Source organism: Anarhichas minor, unplaced genomic scaffold (genome assembly GCF_050575085.1).
Source record: "Anarhichas minor isolate MPS153535 unplaced genomic scaffold, ASM5057508v1 ptg000017l, whole genome shotgun sequence".
NCBI lineage: Eukaryota > Metazoa > Chordata > Actinopteri > Perciformes > Anarhichadidae > Anarhichas > Anarhichas minor.
In genome coordinates, this window is record NW_027466463.1 from 10896564 (window position 1) to 10916680 (window position 20117).

The window sequence follows — 20117 nt, forward strand, 5'->3', positions numbered from 1 at the left end:
GTTCAGATTTGTCCACAATACTCTGTAGTTGTGAGCATGAATGAGACAAATCCAATTATAAGGTCAGTGCTGGAGAATCTGCAAACTGCCATAAGTGAGACAGATTGAAAGAGCAGCCAAAGTGGAGTGAAAATGAATGCAACAGTTGCCTTGGTAACCTCACGACTCCCATCAAAAGAGTGATGGACTAAAGTAGCATGAACTAAAGAAAAGACTCCGGTGCAGTAAGAAAATAAAGCAGAAAACCCTGCAGAGAAGAAACACCCAGGCACTACCATGTACGACTGAAGAAGATGCTGAATTCATTATGACAGTATATGAGCTGCATACGTAACATCAGCACAACACTGTTTTGGCTCGATGCAGGTACACAACATTCCCAAATACATGCATAGGATGCCAACTCGGCTCACAGCCCCACCATGGGTCACACCAGCATCCAGTATCATTGTTTCCATTAAAACTGCTACCAAATGACATTATCCGGATGACTGACAGAGCGAGATAAGCCTCCGGTGAAATACGGTCTCTGCTGCCCGAAGCGTCCCCAAACTGAATGGCCTCCCTTGAGCCTGACTAAACCCTTCATGTTCCATTCACCCCTGGTGGATGGATGCAGACGGCAGAATGAATTCAGGCAGCTTGCTCCTCCTCTTTAACAAGGCCTGAGCAGCAGCAGCAGACAAAACACTGCTTCTGTGCGAGAGCAGGGAGAGAATAACAAGGTCTTTCAGGGAGGCAGAAGGGCACATTAATTAGACCGCCAATCTGCACTCTTCCTCACCATCTTAATGGCCTTAAAGGTCCATAAGGCAGGTGTTTATTTATGGTGTCTGTGTGTGTGGATAGTTGCATTTCTGTCAGTGAAACGGATGGTAAGGAGCTAGAAATGCATGCCTTAAAAAGGTCTGAGTTCAGTGTGTCTTCATTTGCCAGGTTGTTAGCACGAGGGTTCATGTACACTCATTCATACAGCGGTCGCCTCATGTACAACACTTACCGTATGTGTATGCAAACTGTCCGGATTTGTTTATGTGCACAATAAGCTCCTCTAACTTTACAGTCCAAAGGATGGGTTGCAAACTGAACTTTCCACCAGGATTTAATCACTGTTTATGGTACATTTCTGCTGCACCAAAACTTTAGAAAAAGGTTGGGTCCGCCTTTAACTTGGATGAACTTCAGCCCTGGTGCTCAGTCTAGTTTTAGAGATGTCAACTAAAAGAAAACGCTCTGTGGTGTATTCAATTTTGATTGTTATTGCAATGTCAATTTCAGCATTGACAAGAGTTTTTTTTTAAGGGTAGATGTCACATCTGAAAATACAAAGTGGCAACCTTATAGGACTTGATCAAAGTTCAAATCTAGATGGTTTGAGTCTAGAATAGTACACCTCCCAATTATGGAATTATTCTAAGATGCAGATACTGTACTATTAAATGCATAAATGGTTAGAGGCTACATTTTATAATAACAGATACATGTAATTTTTAAGCAATTATACTGTTATATCTCAGCATACTTTAAATACTATGCAGAAGGCAGATGTCTCTGCGTGTTAATTAAGAGCTCATACCTTAACCCCCTGTGATCTCGCTGGAGTTGAGGACAAATTGCCTTTTGTGTTTCATTGCCCTTATGTACATCTACCTAACAAGTCTGCTAGTTGGAAAAAAAAGGAGTTAAATAATCCTGATTTATTTTGGTCGTCTAAAGGCGATATGTTGAGTTGTCTTTTAAGGGAGGAGATTTTGTTTTTGTTTCCATAGCAATGCACAACAGCTAAGATATGACAATGCAGAGCAGCTTAGACAGACTGGATAAGTAGAGGATGTTAAGAAACTTGTATGGAATGATCCGTCATGTTTTGGTTGACTAGTGACTTTTAAGCCCATAAAACATTTGGCGCATGAGACTTAAATAAACTATCAATTACACAATATCTCACACATTTACTGGCATACTGCTACAAGAAAATATATTCTTGTATACCTTGCTGAAGCTTATATTGGGCCAGAAGAATACATGTGCTACAGAAAGCAATAACAAAACATTACCTCGTGAAAGCTGAATTAAACGGGTTGTTGCGATGGACCGACAGGAAACAGCCGCACGGGTTTATCAGGATGTTTCTGAGTGGACATGAGGATCACAGCATTACGGTGTTGCTCTATTGTTCTCTTAGCTGACCTTATCTTGTATAAATTAGGAAGACAAGTTGTTCTGGTGGCTGTCTGGAACCTGTTTATCTCAATTTATCACGTGAATTAAAATAGTGCTTCACACTCGAGCCGCCAAAATGCCAAGCAGTAGGGATTGTGCAATAGAGGGAATCACCCGCATGATGACAAATGGCAGCAAAATGAATCAGGTCACTGAGTGACACAGTTTCAGTCCAAACTGCTCCACTTAGAAGATCTCTCGGGGACATAAAACGGAAGAAGCGAGGAAGGGGAAGCAGTGAGTTAGAGGAAGGAGGTTGAAAAGGGGAAAGAATTAAGAGGAGAAAGGGAACGCAAAAGGCAAACGTGTAAATAATAAAGGGTGTATTAACATTTCTGTAAAACTGTCATGATTTGAATTCATAAGCCTCATTTTCAGCCCCATTGCTGCAATATTAACATCTCGTACTGGGACAGGTCTGTCTCCAAAAACACCAATTGTTATTTCTGACATTCCGGTGTCACAGTGCCACTACAGCAGTTGAGCTGAGCCTCTGGAGTCTAAGTCTGGAGAGACCTCTGGTGTCTAAACGTGCAGTTGCATCCTAAATTGAGGGCTGCCCTGTTGGCCGACATCCACATTAACAAACCGCAGAGTATCAAAGAAATGCTGACAAACCAGTTATGATGTCTCAACCTGACATAATCAGAGCTCATTACCCCTGTACTTTAACTAAGACCATGTTTAGGATAGGCCATAGAGCGATAACATACCTACTGCGTACATCTACTGTACGGTTTACACACCTATTACTCTCTACTATAACTCTTTGACACAATAATATAGCCTTTGTGTGTGTAGCTGCGCTAATTCTGTTTAAGCCAAGTCCGAGGCAATAATGTTTGCAAATAACACAATTAATTCCTTGTATTGAAGCTGCTACTGCCCTCTGTTGGTAAACGCGGCTACGATCAGAAGTCACCAGTATACAGTATGAGGATTTTGCACAAAATACATCTGCCAGCTCTTATACATTTGGAAAATGTTGTACATTAAAGTATAAAGAGAGCATTGCAACCTTAATTAAAGAACTATTTCAATCATTGTTTGGTATTTTTAGTGCACAGCTTTGACGCAAAACTAAATAAACAAAGAAATGAAATGCTCATTGTGTCCAAAAAACTAAAGAGCGTTGATAGTTTAAATTCTTTTTTTTAAAGAAGTATCACAATCATACTGAATTCTAGACATAATAGATGACTCTGGTTTAGTGGCAGCCTGTTGCAGCAGCTTGTGTTACTCCTGTACTCTTCCTAAATCTCCAAGTATTAAAGGGGCAAGGGTTAAAGTCAGGATTAGGGCTAAATGTAGCATTCTTGTAATGTATCAGTGTCAAATTAGACGTTATAGCTAGTGGGCAACACGGCACATGTGCAGCAACTTGGAAATAAAGCAGCAACTCTGCGTTTTAGTTGTATCACTAATATGAACGTAATAACTGACCGACTGATTATCTTTAAATGGAGCGACTCCGTTTTAAAATCACCCTTTGACAAAACTGCCGTGTCATCTTGTAGCATGAGAGACAATGACAGTACAATAGCTGTCAGAGTCATCTCTGCTGGGTTGACTGATAGACCACAGGTGCTCTGAAAAGCCTGCGTCTAATGACAAGCCTGTCATGTGAGAGGCTGTTTGACAGCTGACATTGTGGAAACAGTTACCTGCTCTACATAATGAGATGAGGGTGGGGGGTGGGGGGGGTGTTTGGAGCGCGAGTGGTAAGACATTCACAAAGAGAGCCTTGGTGTGGGCCAAACTGACGGGCCTTCATTGGCTCGGCCGTGCAGCAGTCAGCACAGCACTTGGCCGCCGACACCTGCTCACACATCCAAGTGTTGTCACAACTGTCGAAGCCCGATCATACCCGAACACTACCTCTACAGAGCACACACACCACAGCTGGCCCGAGGAAACGTGCATTAAAACCGCCAGTGCGTCAATGTCTTGTTCTCACTTTTGTTGTCTCAACATGGCATGCTGTTAGTTTAGAGCGAGTCTAATCACCAACACTTTAATTATGTTAACCGTGGCAGCGCAATGGGCAGCTGAACTAAATGGTGTCCAGCTCAAGGGCCCAACAGGCACTTTAACACTGTACACGGGGATATATTGCTTACATATGCAAGCAGGAAAGCTGCAACTGGTCAAAGATGAAAAATACTTTTCCTATATTTTTGACAATTTTCTTGTGCCGATAAACTATAAACTATACCTGTATGCATTGTTCTGTATGTGTTTTATTTAAAGCGCTTTGCTAGAGTGGAACCAGTGTTACACCCCGTCACACGCAGATGATAGCAGAACCCAGTAAATGTTGATGAAAACACATTTGGTTTCCATTGAAATAATATATAGAAGTTGCGAAAAAAATCTATAACAAAAAAACAAACATCTAGTTTTGAGACTGTAACTGTGATTAACAGCTGAAGTGCACTTCATCTGATCTGTCAAAGTCATGCAACAGAATTATAAAACAATACACCAAATGGGTGAAAGAAATCTAAATCCTTAAAACAACAATGCTGCTCACAATCCTATTCTATTGACCGGCTGAGTGAAACTTGATTTGGATGCAATCTCAGTTAATCAAAAAGCCATAAACTCTATACGAGTATGAGCGAAATACATATAAAGAATAAGTAAATTAGTTTGTAAAAGTGTAAAGAAACCCAGAGGATTCATAGCAGGAAAAAGAGAAATGATCTAATCTTAAACCCGTCTCCAGACCGTCTTTTCTTGCAACCTGAGTAAATAAAAAAGATCTGATTTAATTTGACCTTATCTGACTTTCAAAGTCAGAGTAAACGAGCAAACAGTCCTCAGAAAGAATGCTTTTAACGGAGCACAATGTGATCATGTGTTGGACAGTTTTGGACCTAATACTGACCCACAGCCCTGATTTGGAGTACAGGAGGCCCTCAGTAGTGAAATTGTGGGTGATGTTACCCAGACTGCTTTGGGCCATTGGCAGGACTGGACTTAAGAAGGTTTTAGGCAGCTAAAATTACAAACTGGCATCGGATAAATTTAGAGATGCAACGCTAACGCAGTCCTGACAGGATGGTGTAGCTGTCTGTAAATACATGCATACCTCCCACTCGACTCTCTCCAACTTCTGACAAATAAACCAGCACTGGGTTACGCATTATGTAAGTTGAACATTATTGCAAGTCAGACATAGGAAAACCCAATTATACAACTGTGAAGATCCCAGTGTGCTGGCAGCAGTAGGGAATGACTGGATGCACCAAAAGATGGAGTGAGGACTAATTTCTGTCAATTAACTATTAAATGAATCAACTAATGTTATCAGCTCTGCACACGCCACAAAGGCACCAATTCTCAAAAATAAAAATAAAAAACACAGCAGGGTGTATTTCATCCTGGCAGGGACAATTCAAAAAACAATCACGGAATAACTAATAACCTCTTATTATCAGTCACCTATGAAACAGGGAGGCCTAATAAAATGCATAGGTCATTAAGTAACATCTCATTTTACTGATAATTACTTTGAAATGCGTTGGGCAGGGCTCGGGGGGTCCAGAGGACGTCCCTGCGTCGGCTAATAAAGGGAGTGGTCTAAGGGGGGGGGAGTCTGTTTGGCGGCTGCTTTTCAGCCCCGCTTCCTAAACGGGGCACAAGCGGCCAAACACACATCACTCCGGACAAACGGTGACAAAAACAACGGACCAAATACCCTAAACCCCAAAATTGCCAAAACAAGCCGAAAGCTATAGCCGCGTAACACATGGCCCGAAAAGGCGTCGCAAACAATAGACATGTTGTTCATATTATCGCGGAGACGCTGTGTATTTATAGCTATACGCATCGGCAACGCACTGCGTGGTTTAATTGTGCTCCTCCCCTCTTTACTTGCGCCATACAAATATGTGTTTTCGCTCCAGCGCTCCATTCACTTATTCATTCCTTCACCCTCAGTCATTTACTCCCCCTCCCTCCTTTATGCACTTGTGCTATGTAGTACAACTCACCCTTTCATCTACTCCCTCCCTGTGCCTCATGAAAAAAAAATCACGTATTCACTCACTCACTCCTCCCTCCCTCCCTCCTCGTTTTCACTCATTCAATCCCTGCCTGCTCACTAACTCACCCACCCTCCATTTAAAACACGCACCAAAAAAAAACCAAAATACTCAGCCATCAACTCACTGTAAGGACACAGGTGGAGATAGAAGGGCAGAGGCACTGATGGTTTCCTCACAAGTGTAACTTCCTTTTTACACTATTTATCGGCTACAATATACACAGTACGCAGGTAGGTTATATACCATTATGCCAAGTAATAAAGCTGATTGGGCATAATGTTATTTGAACAACAGTGAACCCTTCATTGCTTCAAGCAGTAGCCCACTGTAGTCTACACTAGAGGACCACCTCTTGGACAAACAGCCTGATATTACTTTGTACCATTGAGGATGGTGTGGACGAGGACAGAATTGGGATTTTTTTTAAATCTTAAAATAGTGTCCAATAACTCAGATAACCATTCCACAAAAGTCGTGGAAAAGCACTACTCCAGAATCAAAATGGCGTTGCAGGGAGGGACACCAGACCTGATATTATAAGAATAAATAATACAGGAGAATTATATTAAAGTTTGTAATTTGGGAGGTTTTTGTTGTTTAGGACCGGCTCCACAGACCCTCATGAAAATGAGGAAAGCCAAATGTCAAAGCTGTTATTGACTGTGCTCTGATGCGCCAGTTCCTGAACAAAAGAAAGCCATCACTGCGCCTTGTATTAAAAGCACTTTCGTTTCGGGTGCAGTCCCCCTTGCAGCTGGACTAACACCTGGTCACACAGCAGCCACTTGCACCACTATCCGAAATATGGTGATCGATTTTCGGATCCGGTATCAGAGTCCCTGATCTTTGGAGGTGTTGGCAACTTTCCTGACAATGGACCTCGAGTGGCGACTGCCATAGTGACAGCTATAAGCAGTTCTGTCGAAAAATCAGCAAAAGCAGCAAACCTATCCATCGTATTCCACCCCACATAAACCCGCATCATCGTCCCAAGCGTCACCTGCAACTTAGATATCGTGACATATAATTTATAGCAGGTTTAACAGCAAATAATCTCGACCACGTCATTCAAAGTCAATGGCCGGACTGTGTTAGTTGGGAAAATGTATCGATGTATTAAAAGCAAAAACGAAAAGAGAACTCGACCGAACCGCGTGCATCCGCTTAAGCATAGATACAATTTCGATATGCATTGGTTGATTTTGCCCGAGGTTGCGTCTATTTGGGTCAATTTAACGCGAATTGTGCAAAATTGTTCACAGCCCGCATTACTTCCAGCGGGTTTTCCTGGAATAAAAGTTGTTCGCCGCCGCGGATAAATTACAAAAAGTGTGTCCACGTGAAGCCCAATGTCTCTGCTATCAGCCGATGATGTTTTGTGGATCAGTACTCAGCCGTAGCTTTGATATTTGTCAGGAGTTGGAGGATGAAGAAACACAAACAGGACGGCGCCAGTTCCATGGAGTCCGCTAGATCAGCTGCTGGCAGTTGGTGTTCTCAATCACGTCCGCAGATAGGCTTCATAGGCTCACGGAGGCGCCTGTGGAATAAGACACTTAAGTGATCCGGTGCACTGACGCGTCACTCCGTGAGGACAATTATTTCATTCTTACTCTGACAGCAGTTAGTGTGGCATTGTCTTCCGACTCGGACTTTCTGGAAGAAAAGCTTTATTTCTGGCCGTGCGTATATATTTCTGTTTCTGACGCTCCGGTGTAGTCGGCTGAAATTACACCCCATTGGACTTTTTTTTGTTTTTTTGTTAACTAACTCCAAAGAAAAGTCACCATGGCAGAGACGTCGGCCACTCCAGCCAAAGCCAAAAAGGCAGGCAAGCCCAAGAAGCCTGCTTCTCATCCCAAATACTCGGAGATGATAAAAGCAGCCATCGCGCACGACGCCAGCCGGAACGGAGCGTCCCGGCAGTCCATCCAGAAGTACGTGAGGAAGACCTACAAGGTGGGCGAGAACGCCGATGTGCAGATTAAATTGGCCCTGAGGAGGATGGTGGCGGCCGGGAGCCTGCGCCACACCAGAGGCATCGGCGCGTCCGGATCCTTCAGGTGGGCCAAACCAGAGGACTCCAAAAAGTCAGCCAAGGCGCCGGCGCCGGCGCCGGCACCTGCCAAACCAAAGAAGGCAGTGAAGCCCTCCAAACCCAAAAAGGCGGCCAAGCCCAAGAAAGTGGCCAAGACGCCGGAAAAAACCAAGAAGGCACCTGTAAAGAAAGTGAAAAAGGTCGCGAAAAAGGCGACACCGGTGAAAGCCAAAAAGGCACCAGTCAAGAAAGCAAGCAAGGCAGTCAAGCCCAAGGCAAAAGCAAGGAGGGCAACCAAGCCCAAGGCAAAGTCACCCAAAAAGGGAGCCAAAACAGGCAAGAAGAAGTAGGACAATATCAGAGAGACAAAGTCACTGTACATACTTAAGGAAATGTTTTCGTATATGTATTATTTTTGTAAGCTCTCATGCAAACGTATGCTGTTTTTACCAGTAGCTTCCTCTCCATTGCACTATAGCTTATAGATGCTGTAGACATAATTGTGAGCATTTTTTTTTTTATTTGGCGTTAATAATGCTGTTCATTTCTATCCGATCCTTGGATTCATACTGGCTAGACTAGCGTCTTTCTGAAAAGGAAAAATGTACATACAGTTGAACTTACGAATAGTCATCGTTAGTGCACGCGGGGGGGGGGGGGGGCATACTGAAAATATGAATGTGACAATGGTGCGCATTGTTGAGCCTTTACAATGTACAGCCCATAGGCAGTGGACGTCAGCAAGATTCTCCTAACGGCTCTATAGATGTCACTCAAGCCTCCGTTCTGTATGTTTCCTCATGTTCAGACGACTCATTCTATACAAACATCCCAACTGTGCTCAGTCGCTTTTAAAGACTGGTTTTACTGCAATTCAATAAACCTTTGTCATCTTCTACAAAATGTGTTGGCTCAACTTATTGCGCGCATTTTACGCGTGCGTAATTTGCTTGGTGAAGCAGTCAGAGGGATTTCTGTGTTTTGAAGAATAATAGGTTTTATGTAATCTGCTTAATAGCCTGGAGACATTGTCGCCTATAGATATCAGACATGTTAACCAATTAAGGGCACTGCATGAAATTACAGCTATTGTACACCAAGCTGGTGCAGACAAAACCCACCCATGGAAGCTCCAATGCGAGGGATGGTGTTCTGTGGCAGAGGCTGATACACGTGGGTGGACATGCAAAACAGAAAACACTGACACTTAGACTACGCGTGTTAATATCATGCAAATGACCAGAATCGTGCACTCTGAATGATCTTTTCATGCTTTACCAACTAGTCATGGGGGCAGACAAGTACTTTGCAGAACACGCAGTGCTATGAAGTAAAAGCCTGTGTACCATAGATATTCCATGGTGAAATAAACGTGCACAAAAAGAAAAAATAAAGTCACTGAAAGTGCCAGGACGGTGGTAAACAAGGTCAAGAGATTACATTGCGGGGGGAATCCTCTGTTAAACTGGTCTGAACATTGTGTGCAGTCAAAAAACTGCACCAAATACGGAAAATAAAGGTTAAAATGCAGCAGTTACTATCATTTTCACCGTCTATTCTTGCACGTCTCTACTGTATCAGTGCGGCGGCTTTGCAGACACACCCAGCGCTCACTACTTGGCCTCTCACCTGACATGCAACACCGCCATCTAGTGGTGTCCTCCGAGAATCGACGACTCCTCTGGACTGACGTCAGAAGCAGACAGGAGTCAAACTGACACACGCACGCACACACACACACGCACCAAGTGATCAAAGCAATGCATCCAGACTCGCCGAGGCATGGTGTTGATGTGGGTATATTGGTGTTGCGTCAGCATGGAGTAATCCAACATGAATTTTGACAGCATAGCCGGATACTTACTACCTTCGGAACCCGTGACTTTCAGTACACACGTTTTGAGATGAAGATAATATGGAACATGTTAATAAAGTAGATATTAAAACTAAATGTGTGTGGTCAGGTCTGGGAAGTCTAATACTTGTGTAGGAATTAAAAACAAAATCAAAATTCAGTCAATTTATCAGCTATAAAAAATAGATGCAAAGAATCAACAAGGTGAATACTGGGGGGGGGGGGGGGCACCAACTGTCAGATATATTGTAATAAAGCACAACATTCATTTTTCATCCCATCATCCATAACGCCTTTTGGGCAAAAGCTCCCCATCCAGTCTCGTCTGGTCTTTTATTAAGCATCTAAATCAGTCTGTAAGAAAGACAGCCATGTTTTAAAAGTCACAGAAGTGTATTCTGCAGAAACACCAGGTCCCCGGCTAAATCAAGCAACAAAACACACACAGCATGACAGACTCATGTTGGAAAAACAATGCAATGGCGGATTATGCAAGAAGGTCAAAGTGTATGCACAGAGTATATTAATAGAAAAAACAAAATCACAGATCATTAACTTATTTCAGTCTCAATCAAAATCAATGAATTCCATTTCAATGTGAACAGAAAGAAGCAGATTCATTTGACCAGATATTTAAGGTTTGCTTGGCCTCCTTTTGCCGCATAAAATATGTTCTGACTTTTTGCAGATGCATCAACAAACCACCATTCCTCTTCATGCACATCGCTCCCTGCCACAGCAGAGGAGCGGAGGCAGGCCTTACTGCTAAAAACATTAACATGTTTCATTTGTAGGCATAACAATGTGCCTAAAGGGGCAAATAACATGCTTTTGACTACTCATTGCCGCTGGAGTTATTTGGCAAGTCAGATGAGAATATCTAGTGTCTGAGGTGGCATGGTCAGAAGGAAGAGTGCAGTTCATAGGAGATATTCAGCAGCAGCCAGTCAGGATGTTTGCTCTTTATGCTGACCTTTGGTTCTTCAGTCAAGTCAATTTGGCATTTTTATATTTTACGCTTAAGAAACACAGTATGTTTATAAAAACTCCCCAATCTCACCGTTTACACCCGACACATAATTGAATACACGTTAGACGGGAATATCTTGGTGCATTTCCTACCCTTTGATAAAGCACCCGTTTGGATCTTAACAGTTCGTCGTGTGTCAATGCACCGAGCGGTGACAGGCTGACTCCTGGACAATGTAAGGCAGAAAAAGCTGAGCACAGCAGCGCGGGGGAAGAATTTGAACACTTTGCTTCCAGTTTCCTTTGAAGTGTCGCAATCAACGGACTCGGAGGGAAGGACAAAGTGAAGAGGAGCAGAGATATGAAGAGTAAAACGATGCGGCGGGCTTTGAATCTGGTCTCTGATGTTTTTGCCTTCGTGGATGGATTGATGGAGTGTCAAGCTGAAGCCGATTGTTGATCATTTAAGTCTGGCGACGGCTCTGAAGACGGCAAAGCCGAGAACGGCAACCACAGCCGAGCCCAACGCCACTCTCAGCCAGAATGATGTGTTGCTCATGTTGGAACCATTCAGGTGTCTGGAATGGAGGGAAAAAATAAGTTCAGTCACACAATGCAACACAACTAAATGCCTAGTTACCTACATCTCTACCGATCCCTGTTTGTTTAAAACATTCTACTGTAACTGATCTTTATATTTTCAACGTCTACGTACGGGTATACTGCTGCCCACGCGAGCCTTTTGTAGATGCTCTTGCTGGTGGAGTCGAGGAACAGGCTGGAGAAGGGCAGAGGTGGAGGCAGTTGGTGTTTATAACAGAACTCTGCTGGAGTCGTCCCGTGGAACTGCTTGACCTCAGGAAGGTCCACCTTGGAGGCGACCAGCACACACGGGATGTTGCTCTCCATGTAGTGTTGCTGAGGAAGAAATGGGATTAAGAGTAAAAAAAAAAACGTCAGTTGAGAGAAAAGAGAATTTACCTCGTTTGCAAGTCGGTCATAATGAAATTCAAGTAAACCTCATAGTAATACACAATACATGTAAACAAAGTGAAGAAAAGAATAAATCACTTTTATTCGAGCTCGTCATCGGTCCAAGCTAAAAATAAATCTCTGGTCCCTCTTTTCGCCATTGCTGTTCTTCCTCCGCAGTATTTTCTGCAACTAAACAACCAACTGCAGAGTGTGTAAAGTCTGCTTCCTGTTTACACGCACAGTGTACGTAAGTAGTCATGTGATATGCGTTTTCAGGCGTTGTAGTGTGGACGGAAATTATAATCATAAACGGTGCTGAAGCGCTCGTGTGGACAGAAATGGTTTTCGTTTTAAAAAGGCCGTTTTAAATGAAAATGTAGTCGGGTTGCTGTAGCCTGAGAGTAAGCCGGTAATACAGTTAACATGGGGCCTTTAATTCCACTAATAATCAGAGTAACAGACCAACACCATGTCTTCTGTACACACCTTGACCTGAGTAAGTACTTCATTCATAAATAATAATCAGCTACAAGCAGCTCCGTCTCTGAAGTGCTGGATTCAGTCAACAGCACAAACTAAAAATGATAATAAATAAATTACATGCGTCTGTAATTGTGCCGTTACTCACCTTGTATATACTGGCACAATAGTCAAAGGAATGTGGGTCACTGGTGTCATACATGAGACACGCAACATCACAGTTGGCGTCTGACGCCTTCAGGAACTCGACCTCCACATCCACCTCATTGAGCTGCACAGGGAGGAGAAGTGTGCTCATGGTATTAATCAGGGTCAGAGGTTAAAGGTCAACATCAGGCTCAGGATGGGAGCTACTTACTATGAGGTACTTCTCCTGGTTGCTAACTTGGACAGTGTTTATGGCGTAGGGGGAAAAGGCACTGCTGGAATTTCTTTTATTCTGTAGAAGGCAAACAAATATTACAGGAAACCACCACCACTACCTAGCATTATGAAAAGTTAAGAGAAGAAGTTTTAATAATGCAAAGCTTCGTATTTACAGTTCCAGACTAGCAGATGGTGCCATACCACAACGTTGCGGCCCACAAAGGCCTGGAGGAAGGCGGTCTTGCCAGTCCCCCGCGGTCCGATCACCTTGCAGAGAAACACTGACCGCTGTGTCTGGCGTCTCTCCAGGTCCGCCTCTTTCTCCTGCGTTACTGCACATGTAAACAAGCAGAAACACTCAGTATGAACACAATGCTCAAACACACAGGGCATAACAACTAGGTTTAGAAATGAATGCAGGTACACATTACACCTGTGTAAGTGCAGTTTTAGGCAACACGACATTACAGATGGAAAGTCAGAGGAAAGGACTAATCGTCACAAGACATGTAGAGGATAAAATTAAAGTGTGACTATAAAATAAAAAGATGACCCGGGAGAAACAAACTACAAAATAAATCACTAATGGGACAAAAACTGTAAAGTTTGGCTCGAAGGTGCTGCCACAGGAACGTTAATAGCCTGTACATTAACCATTTTAGGATATCTGGGACTTTGCTTTTCTGTCGTCACTCTAAACTGTGCGACTTGACTCAACTATTCATCACTCTAAACTCTACTTTGTCAGCCCCAGCTGTTGTGGCACTAGATGAAAACCTTAGGATTGGTCCTCTAGGGGCGATGAATCTCTGTACAAATACTTTAATCCATCAACCAGTCGTTGCGATGTCTCACTCAGGACCAATGCGTTTGTCTGATAACAACCCAACTCAGAGTAACCAACCAACATCGCTTTTCTTAGAGCGAGGCGCTGGCGTGGCTAAAAATAAATGTACAATAAACATCAACACTACTAAATGAAAGGTTGATTCAGTAACTAGGCCCCTTGTTAAAAGATCAGCGTTAATCTCTGTGGCTTACTGGCCTCTATGACATCTGAAGCAGGGTCACAAAAAGCCTCACCAGTGAGACGTATTACATCACACTATCCAATCCAGACAACTGGCCTCAGACTGCTACTTGTTCATGCACAGTATGTCTGCACAGAGACACTACTGTAATATATAGCCAAGTAAAAGCTCCTCATATTACCTCAACTATCACTAATGAGTAATCTTTTAGTTACTGCTCACAAGAAACACAATAACAACATGCATGTCAGGTGTGTTTTCTGGGTTTGCCAAGAATAAACTGAGTGAATCTCACACTCTCTCACACACACACACACACACACACACACACACACACACACACACACACACACACACACACACACACACACACACACACACACACACACACACACACACACACACACACACACACACACACACACACACACACACACACACACACACACACACACACCTGTGATTGCGGTGGTCTGGGACTCCTCCTCAGTGAGGATCGGGTAGCCGAGGTATCCTAGGTGCTCCAGGCAACGGTGGATGTCAAAGTACGCAGAGAGCCTGCGTGTGACGGGATTGACATACATGTGACTTTGAACTGTGCGGGACATGCGTTGCTTATAAGTGCGAAAAATGTGTAAAGCTAGTGCATGCAGTCACATTATATCATTAACGAGAGGCGAGAGACTTACGTCCACTGACAAAGGTAGCCGTGGTGAGAGATGTAGCCCTCGTCTGTGGTGGGGACCGTCATGTAGACCTCTGCACCCCACGGCATGTAAGGACACACGCAAAACAGGTTCCTAAGCTCCGCCGGTGACAGGGCAGAGTCTTTGTCCTGAGAGGGAAAAACAAGGAAACTCTCCTTTATTGCATGTGACATGGAGAAAACTAAGACAGCATTTGAAATACTTCCCCCTAATATATTCAACACATAACAATATTGTTTCAATGACATTTCTCACAACATTTAACTGTTACAGTTTACGGTCCAGTGGGACGTTGTGACCAAAGGCGACTAGGTTTGCTACTCACTTCATCGTACTTGTCGAACAGCCGCTGGAGGAACTGGTGACCTAAATGACTGAACTCTGTGGTGCAGCCGACTGGAACTCGTAGTCTGACAACAGAAAAACAACAGTTCGATATTTAGATACCTGAGCATTCCTAGCTAGTGCGTACACACAAAGATAAAGCCAAATGGAAACAGAGAATCTGAGATAGATAGCAATGTAGAACCCACGGACACGGACCTTTATTCTCCAATAATATTACAATACAGCCTGTTGTAACACTAGTTATCAGCAGTATAGACATTTGCATCCGAGATGACGGATACAGCACGATGGTGTCGTGGACATACTCGGGGTAAAGGTAATCATCAGTCAGCTCAAGGTTGTCGTCGTAACCAAACTTCCTGAGGATGGTCCACGTGGTTTCATGTCGGCCCCTCTGGATAAATAACGTATTCAGAAACAAGAAGCCTGAAATAGAAGACACACACACACAACACGTGGCCATTAGTAGAGTGTGACCTTGCAACGACACCATTTAAAGTTGCATGTTGTCATTCGTGTCCGGCTGTTACCATTTAGGGTGAGGCCATTGTCCTGCACGCCGTCATTGGTGTTCTTCCAAACTACTGTCTTCACATCTTCTAAGGCTTGAGGTGCCAGAGGATTCCCGAAACAAGATTTCTACACATAAAGATAGATTTTCTTATATAGCGAACAAATGGCTTGTGTGCAAATAAGTGCTGAGAAGACATTATGTCAAGTGATTTGTCACTGTTACCTGAAAGCAGTTGAGTTCAGCGTCACTGAGGATGCGGTCATTGTCCCGGTCGGAAATGTAAAATATCCTGCTTAGGGCTCGGACACACAGTTGTTTCAGCTGGGGACAAAAATGTTATTATTAAATCAACCAATCTTTTTCATGCACAGATGTAAATAAGTGGACAGAGAGAGAGAGAGAGAGAGAGAGACACACGCTGACTCCACAGCAAGCATCACATCTGACCTGTTTGTCCTCGGGGTCATAAAGAGGAGCAGTGGGGTGAAGAACGGCCTTCTGTGCATAGTAGAACAGCTCGGAAATGTTTTTCAAGTTCTTTGCAGAACACTTGAAAGAGAAAGAACGGCAGAAAGAACACGGATACAATTATCCAAGCAATCTAAAAGGTTTAGATAAAGTGTGCATGTGGAAATATTTGTGTGTGAAACCCAGCAATCGTGTGCATGTCAACACTACAGTTAGCGGGTGTAAACAGAGTGCCGTGATAAGCACACTGGATGCGTCTCACCTCAACACACGTCTCAATCTCAGAGAACTGGTTCATGATGGGAAGAATGGTTTCCATCGAGCTTCCACAGCGAAGATCAGACTTGTTTCCCACGAGGATGATGGGAACTCTGATTAAACACAAGGAGACAGGCTAACTCTCAATAAAACAGTTTATTTTTTAAACACAGGCTTTCCTGTAAATCAGTACTCATTCAAACGGAGTGGACTGCGTGCAGCGTCTTATTCTGGACAATTTAGCTACAAATTCCCAGATTACCAAGTTTGCCAACATTACATGCAAACAGTAGGGAAGAGTACAAAGTTCATTGGCACAGAAGAGCTCAGGTAACACACACACCCATCGACAGCATACAAACATACTTGTTCCCTTTCTCTGCGTCACCGTTAACTAAAGGTATCCATTTAGTTTTGATCTGAAAAAAAAAAAAAGAGGCAGAAACAAGTGCAATTTGTATTTTAAATGCATTTAGTAATTGTAATGTACAGTATGTGGAAAGCTTGTACAGTAGACGAGACAATATACCAGTTAGCAGGTTACTACCTTGTCTATTGTTTCCTCATTGGTGACATCATACACTACACACACCACATTAGCCTGTGTGGGTTAGAGAAAGAACAGCTGTGAGGGACCGTATGCCAAAAACAGGATTCACAGGATTCAATAAACCTTGAATACATTTATAATAAAATGCTACTAAAACGAAACAAAGACATCCATTTATATGGCTTTACGGTTGTTATTCTTAATCAGGGGTGGCACAGCATTGCTCAACATTATTCCAGCCCAATGGAATCCGTCAGTGCATCTGGTTTTGATCTCATTTGTTAAATCGGATGGTGTTCAGTATGTTCATTGGTGGTGTAAGGTGTACTTACCTTGATGATCTCATTTCTAAGGACTTCATCACTCTGCTCTTTTTCTGTTAAAGACGGACACAAACGGATATCAAAGTCAAGATACTCAGACCTTTTCTGTTTCAACAAACCCCACACACACACACACACACACACACACGCACACACACACACACACACTTTTACAGTGCGTGTCTTAATGTGCAACAAGCATAGAGACCAGTCAGAGGAATGAATAGCGGTGGTCCTCCGCATTAGCCTTCGGGTGATGTTACCTGAGTAGTCCACTATATGTGTGGGCACCTTCTCTGGAGTCACGTCAGCAGGGATGGTGATCTCTTCAGCTCTGGAGGGAACCTTTCAGAGATCGCAGACAAATTGTCAATCATCACTTAATCAGGATAACACAAACACATACTTTCCATAAGCCATAAGCTGAAATGCTGGGCAAATTTCATTTTTGGGGGACAACAGTAGTGCAAAATGTATTACTCATTATACCATAATGTATGATATAGAACATTTCTCCACACATTCTGGTGTACCTACAATAGTATACATTTGCCAGCAAGTGTACTTAAACTAAAAGAAGCTAAAAGTCACACAGAAACACTACCAGTGGCCACATAGTACAGAGCAGAACAAGTTGATTTGAACATGTCAAACAAAGCACAAACATGCTGCAAAAGGCACAACATGTTGCAAAAGCCCACGTTAGATTCAACCTTTCTAGTGAAGTATAAACTCCAGGGCGACCATTTTTGGATTTTTATCATATTGAGCAATATATTGGAAGTGTTGAGCGTATGAAACAAACTTAAAAGAAAAGTTTTTGAAAGACAGCAGAGGTGAATAGTTACACTGAGACTTTTACCTCCTCTGGGAATTCTTCTCCAACCAAAGACATGATGAGGGATGTCTTCCCCACCTTGGCTGTTGGAGGAGACAACATGAAGTGAAGGAGAGAAGCTGCCAGAGAAAGACTCTAGGATCCTTATTTGACTTGTGTGGTGAAGTGATCGCACTTCCTGTAAAAGGACATCTATCAACTACTAGCAAGTTAGCCATAACTATTCGTTATTACATAGCGTGTAATAGTGCTGCTCGTTAATATGGCATGTAGTTAGTAAACACTATCGTATTGCAACTATACAGTTGAGTCTTCAGCCACAGAGTATGTCATTGATACACATACAGAACATACGATAACGGTCATACTGTACCGTTACCCACTATATACAGCTAGCTAATGGTAAATGTGTCACTTTCACTAAAGCATGGTCATATGTTTAGTTAAGAGATGTAATGTTGGCGTTAGTTTATAAAGCAATTGTCTGACTGCAGCTTCCGTTAACGTTATATTTAAAGTTAGCGTTAGTTTGCTAACATGTCGATGCTCGGACTCACAGAGAACTTTTAAAATAAGACAATTAAGTGTATTTATTGTGTAATGCGGCTTTATGTTATCTCACGGAAACAAAAATCACGTTTACTAACTTCTGTTCGGCTGCTAAGTTAAGCTAACTAAGTTAGCGTTAAGTGACTAAGTTAGCTAACCGTTCACAACTTCAAACTAAAGTTACTCTGAGCTAAATTAGCATAGCGGAAATTATCGTTTGGAAAGCGACCACTTAGTAGAAAACATATATATTAGTGCAGACATAAATGTCCCTGTTATCTCCACCATGCCACCAGGAGTAGCCAACATAAATCCAGCGACAAGTTCTTAAGTTAGCTACAAGAGCTAATGTTTGCTAACGCTAGTTTGTTAGCTTGGGTTCAGCTGTCAATGCGAATGACTTACGCTCCCCCAGCAGGAGTATCCTGACATCTTGCTTCATGTTTCTCCTCTGGTTGACCAACAGTCACACGCGCTACAGTCCTACAGTGACATGTATCGTTCATTTGAATGCCAAATGTCTAGCTAAAATCAAACGTGTGCCTCTCCACAGCACCCAAGGTGAAACCATATCATTCCGGTTCACAGAGGAGACGGTGAAACACGCCCTCTGCTGGCCGAACACAGGCCCTGCAGCCCACGTGAGCTTCTCGTGTGTTTTGCCTATAAAACGTTCAACAAAATAAAAATGTTCATGGTGGCATAAAGTCTCATCAGAGATGAAGCTTTATCTCAATAACATAGTAAGCCTAATTTATATTTAATTAGAGTTCCTGGATGGAGCAAGATATGTATTGACAGCGACTGCTTCTGTAATTAATGTGCATTTGATGATAACTTTAAACTTGTACAGGAGGACCTCTTCAGTAAATTACCTTTGTCTACCCAAAATTGTCCCCCATTAACAGCGAAATAATTTGTTAATCCTTTACTGTAACGATATCAAACCAAGGTAAGGAATTATATTTATAGCTATATTCAAATTTCAGCACTTTTCAAACGACAGAGATGAGATGGATGGATGTCATGTTTTCATGAGTCGTTAATAAACCTTCATTTTAACAGTGAGGTGATTATTCAGAGTAAAACAATCCCTTATAACAACACCATCATGCTCATGATCATGTAATATACGGTTTAATTATCAAAGTGATGCCGCTGCCTGACTCTTAAGGATATAGCCTTGTTAAAACTATTTTTAATAATCTTCACAGCCTGTGAAATCTGAATCAAGAATGAATTGTAATACAAAATGTTAATAGCAGTCATATCCAACATTTTTGGGGTGATTCTCAAAACCTGAATCTCCACCTTTCCTCCTCCAAACCTCCACTTCTGCTTTAAAAAAGCAATCAAAATTGGGGTTTTGTTGTGGAATCCATTGCACAGGAAGATCACCAGGAGTTATGTGTATATGATACAAAAATCTCCAAAGCAAAAACAAGGGAGGAAATGGAGAGGATAATTTGAGCTCTCAATAATGACAGTATCCCAGTTCCAAAGTGACAGAAAGACCTTTGTTGTCTGTTAGCAAAAATGGAAATTCGAGAAGATTCATGCAAAATGTTCTGAA

At 42.6% G+C, this 20117-nt stretch overlaps 2 protein-coding genes across 2 annotated transcripts; one reads left to right on the forward strand and one right to left on the reverse strand.

Annotated features, from left to right (window-relative positions):
• Positions 1-7807: 7807 nt before the first annotated feature.
• On the forward strand, positions 7808-9216 carry h1-0 (H1.0 linker histone). Its single transcript, XM_076093549.1, has one exon. It carries the CDS (start codon positions 8064-8066, stop codon positions 8661-8663), a length of 600 nt encoding a protein of 199 aa, XP_075949664.1. The 5' UTR covers positions 7808-8063; the 3' UTR covers positions 8664-9216.
• On the reverse strand, positions 8975-19119 carry rhot2 (ras homolog family member T2). Its single transcript, XM_076093547.1, has 19 exons — positions 18950-19119; positions 18020-18078; positions 17421-17502; positions 17167-17210; positions 16832-16885; positions 16651-16703; positions 16289-16397; positions 16006-16107; positions 15781-15879; positions 15575-15683; positions 15350-15470; positions 15022-15106; positions 14679-14824; positions 14447-14547; positions 13160-13290; positions 12951-13031; positions 12741-12863; positions 11853-12055; positions 8975-11715 (listed from the first exon to the last, which is right to left on the reverse strand). Exons 1-19 carry the CDS (start codon positions 18984-18986, stop codon positions 11598-11600), a joined length of 1857 nt encoding a protein of 618 aa, XP_075949662.1. The 5' UTR covers positions 18987-19119; the 3' UTR covers positions 8975-11597.
• Between the last annotated feature and the right edge of the window lie 998 nt (positions 19120-20117).

Excerpts from the sequence above, each read along its gene's own strand:
- h1-0 (XM_076093549.1), top strand. The coding sequence starts at position 8,064 with ATGGCAGAGACGTCGGCCACTCCAGCCAAAGCCAAAAAGGCAGGCAAG.
- rhot2 (XM_076093547.1), bottom strand. The coding sequence starts at position 18,986 with ATGAAGCAAGATGTCAGGATACTCCTGCTGGGGGAGC. Across the intron at positions 15,471-15,574 it reads CAATGGCCTCACCCTAAATG|GCTTCTTGTTTCTGAATACG; the intron begins GTAACAGCCGGA and ends CTTCTATTTCAG. Across the intron at positions 12,864-12,950 it reads ACCAGGAGAAGTACCTCATA|CTCAATGAGGTGGATGTGGA; the intron begins GTAAGTAGCTCC and ends CTCCCTGTGCAG.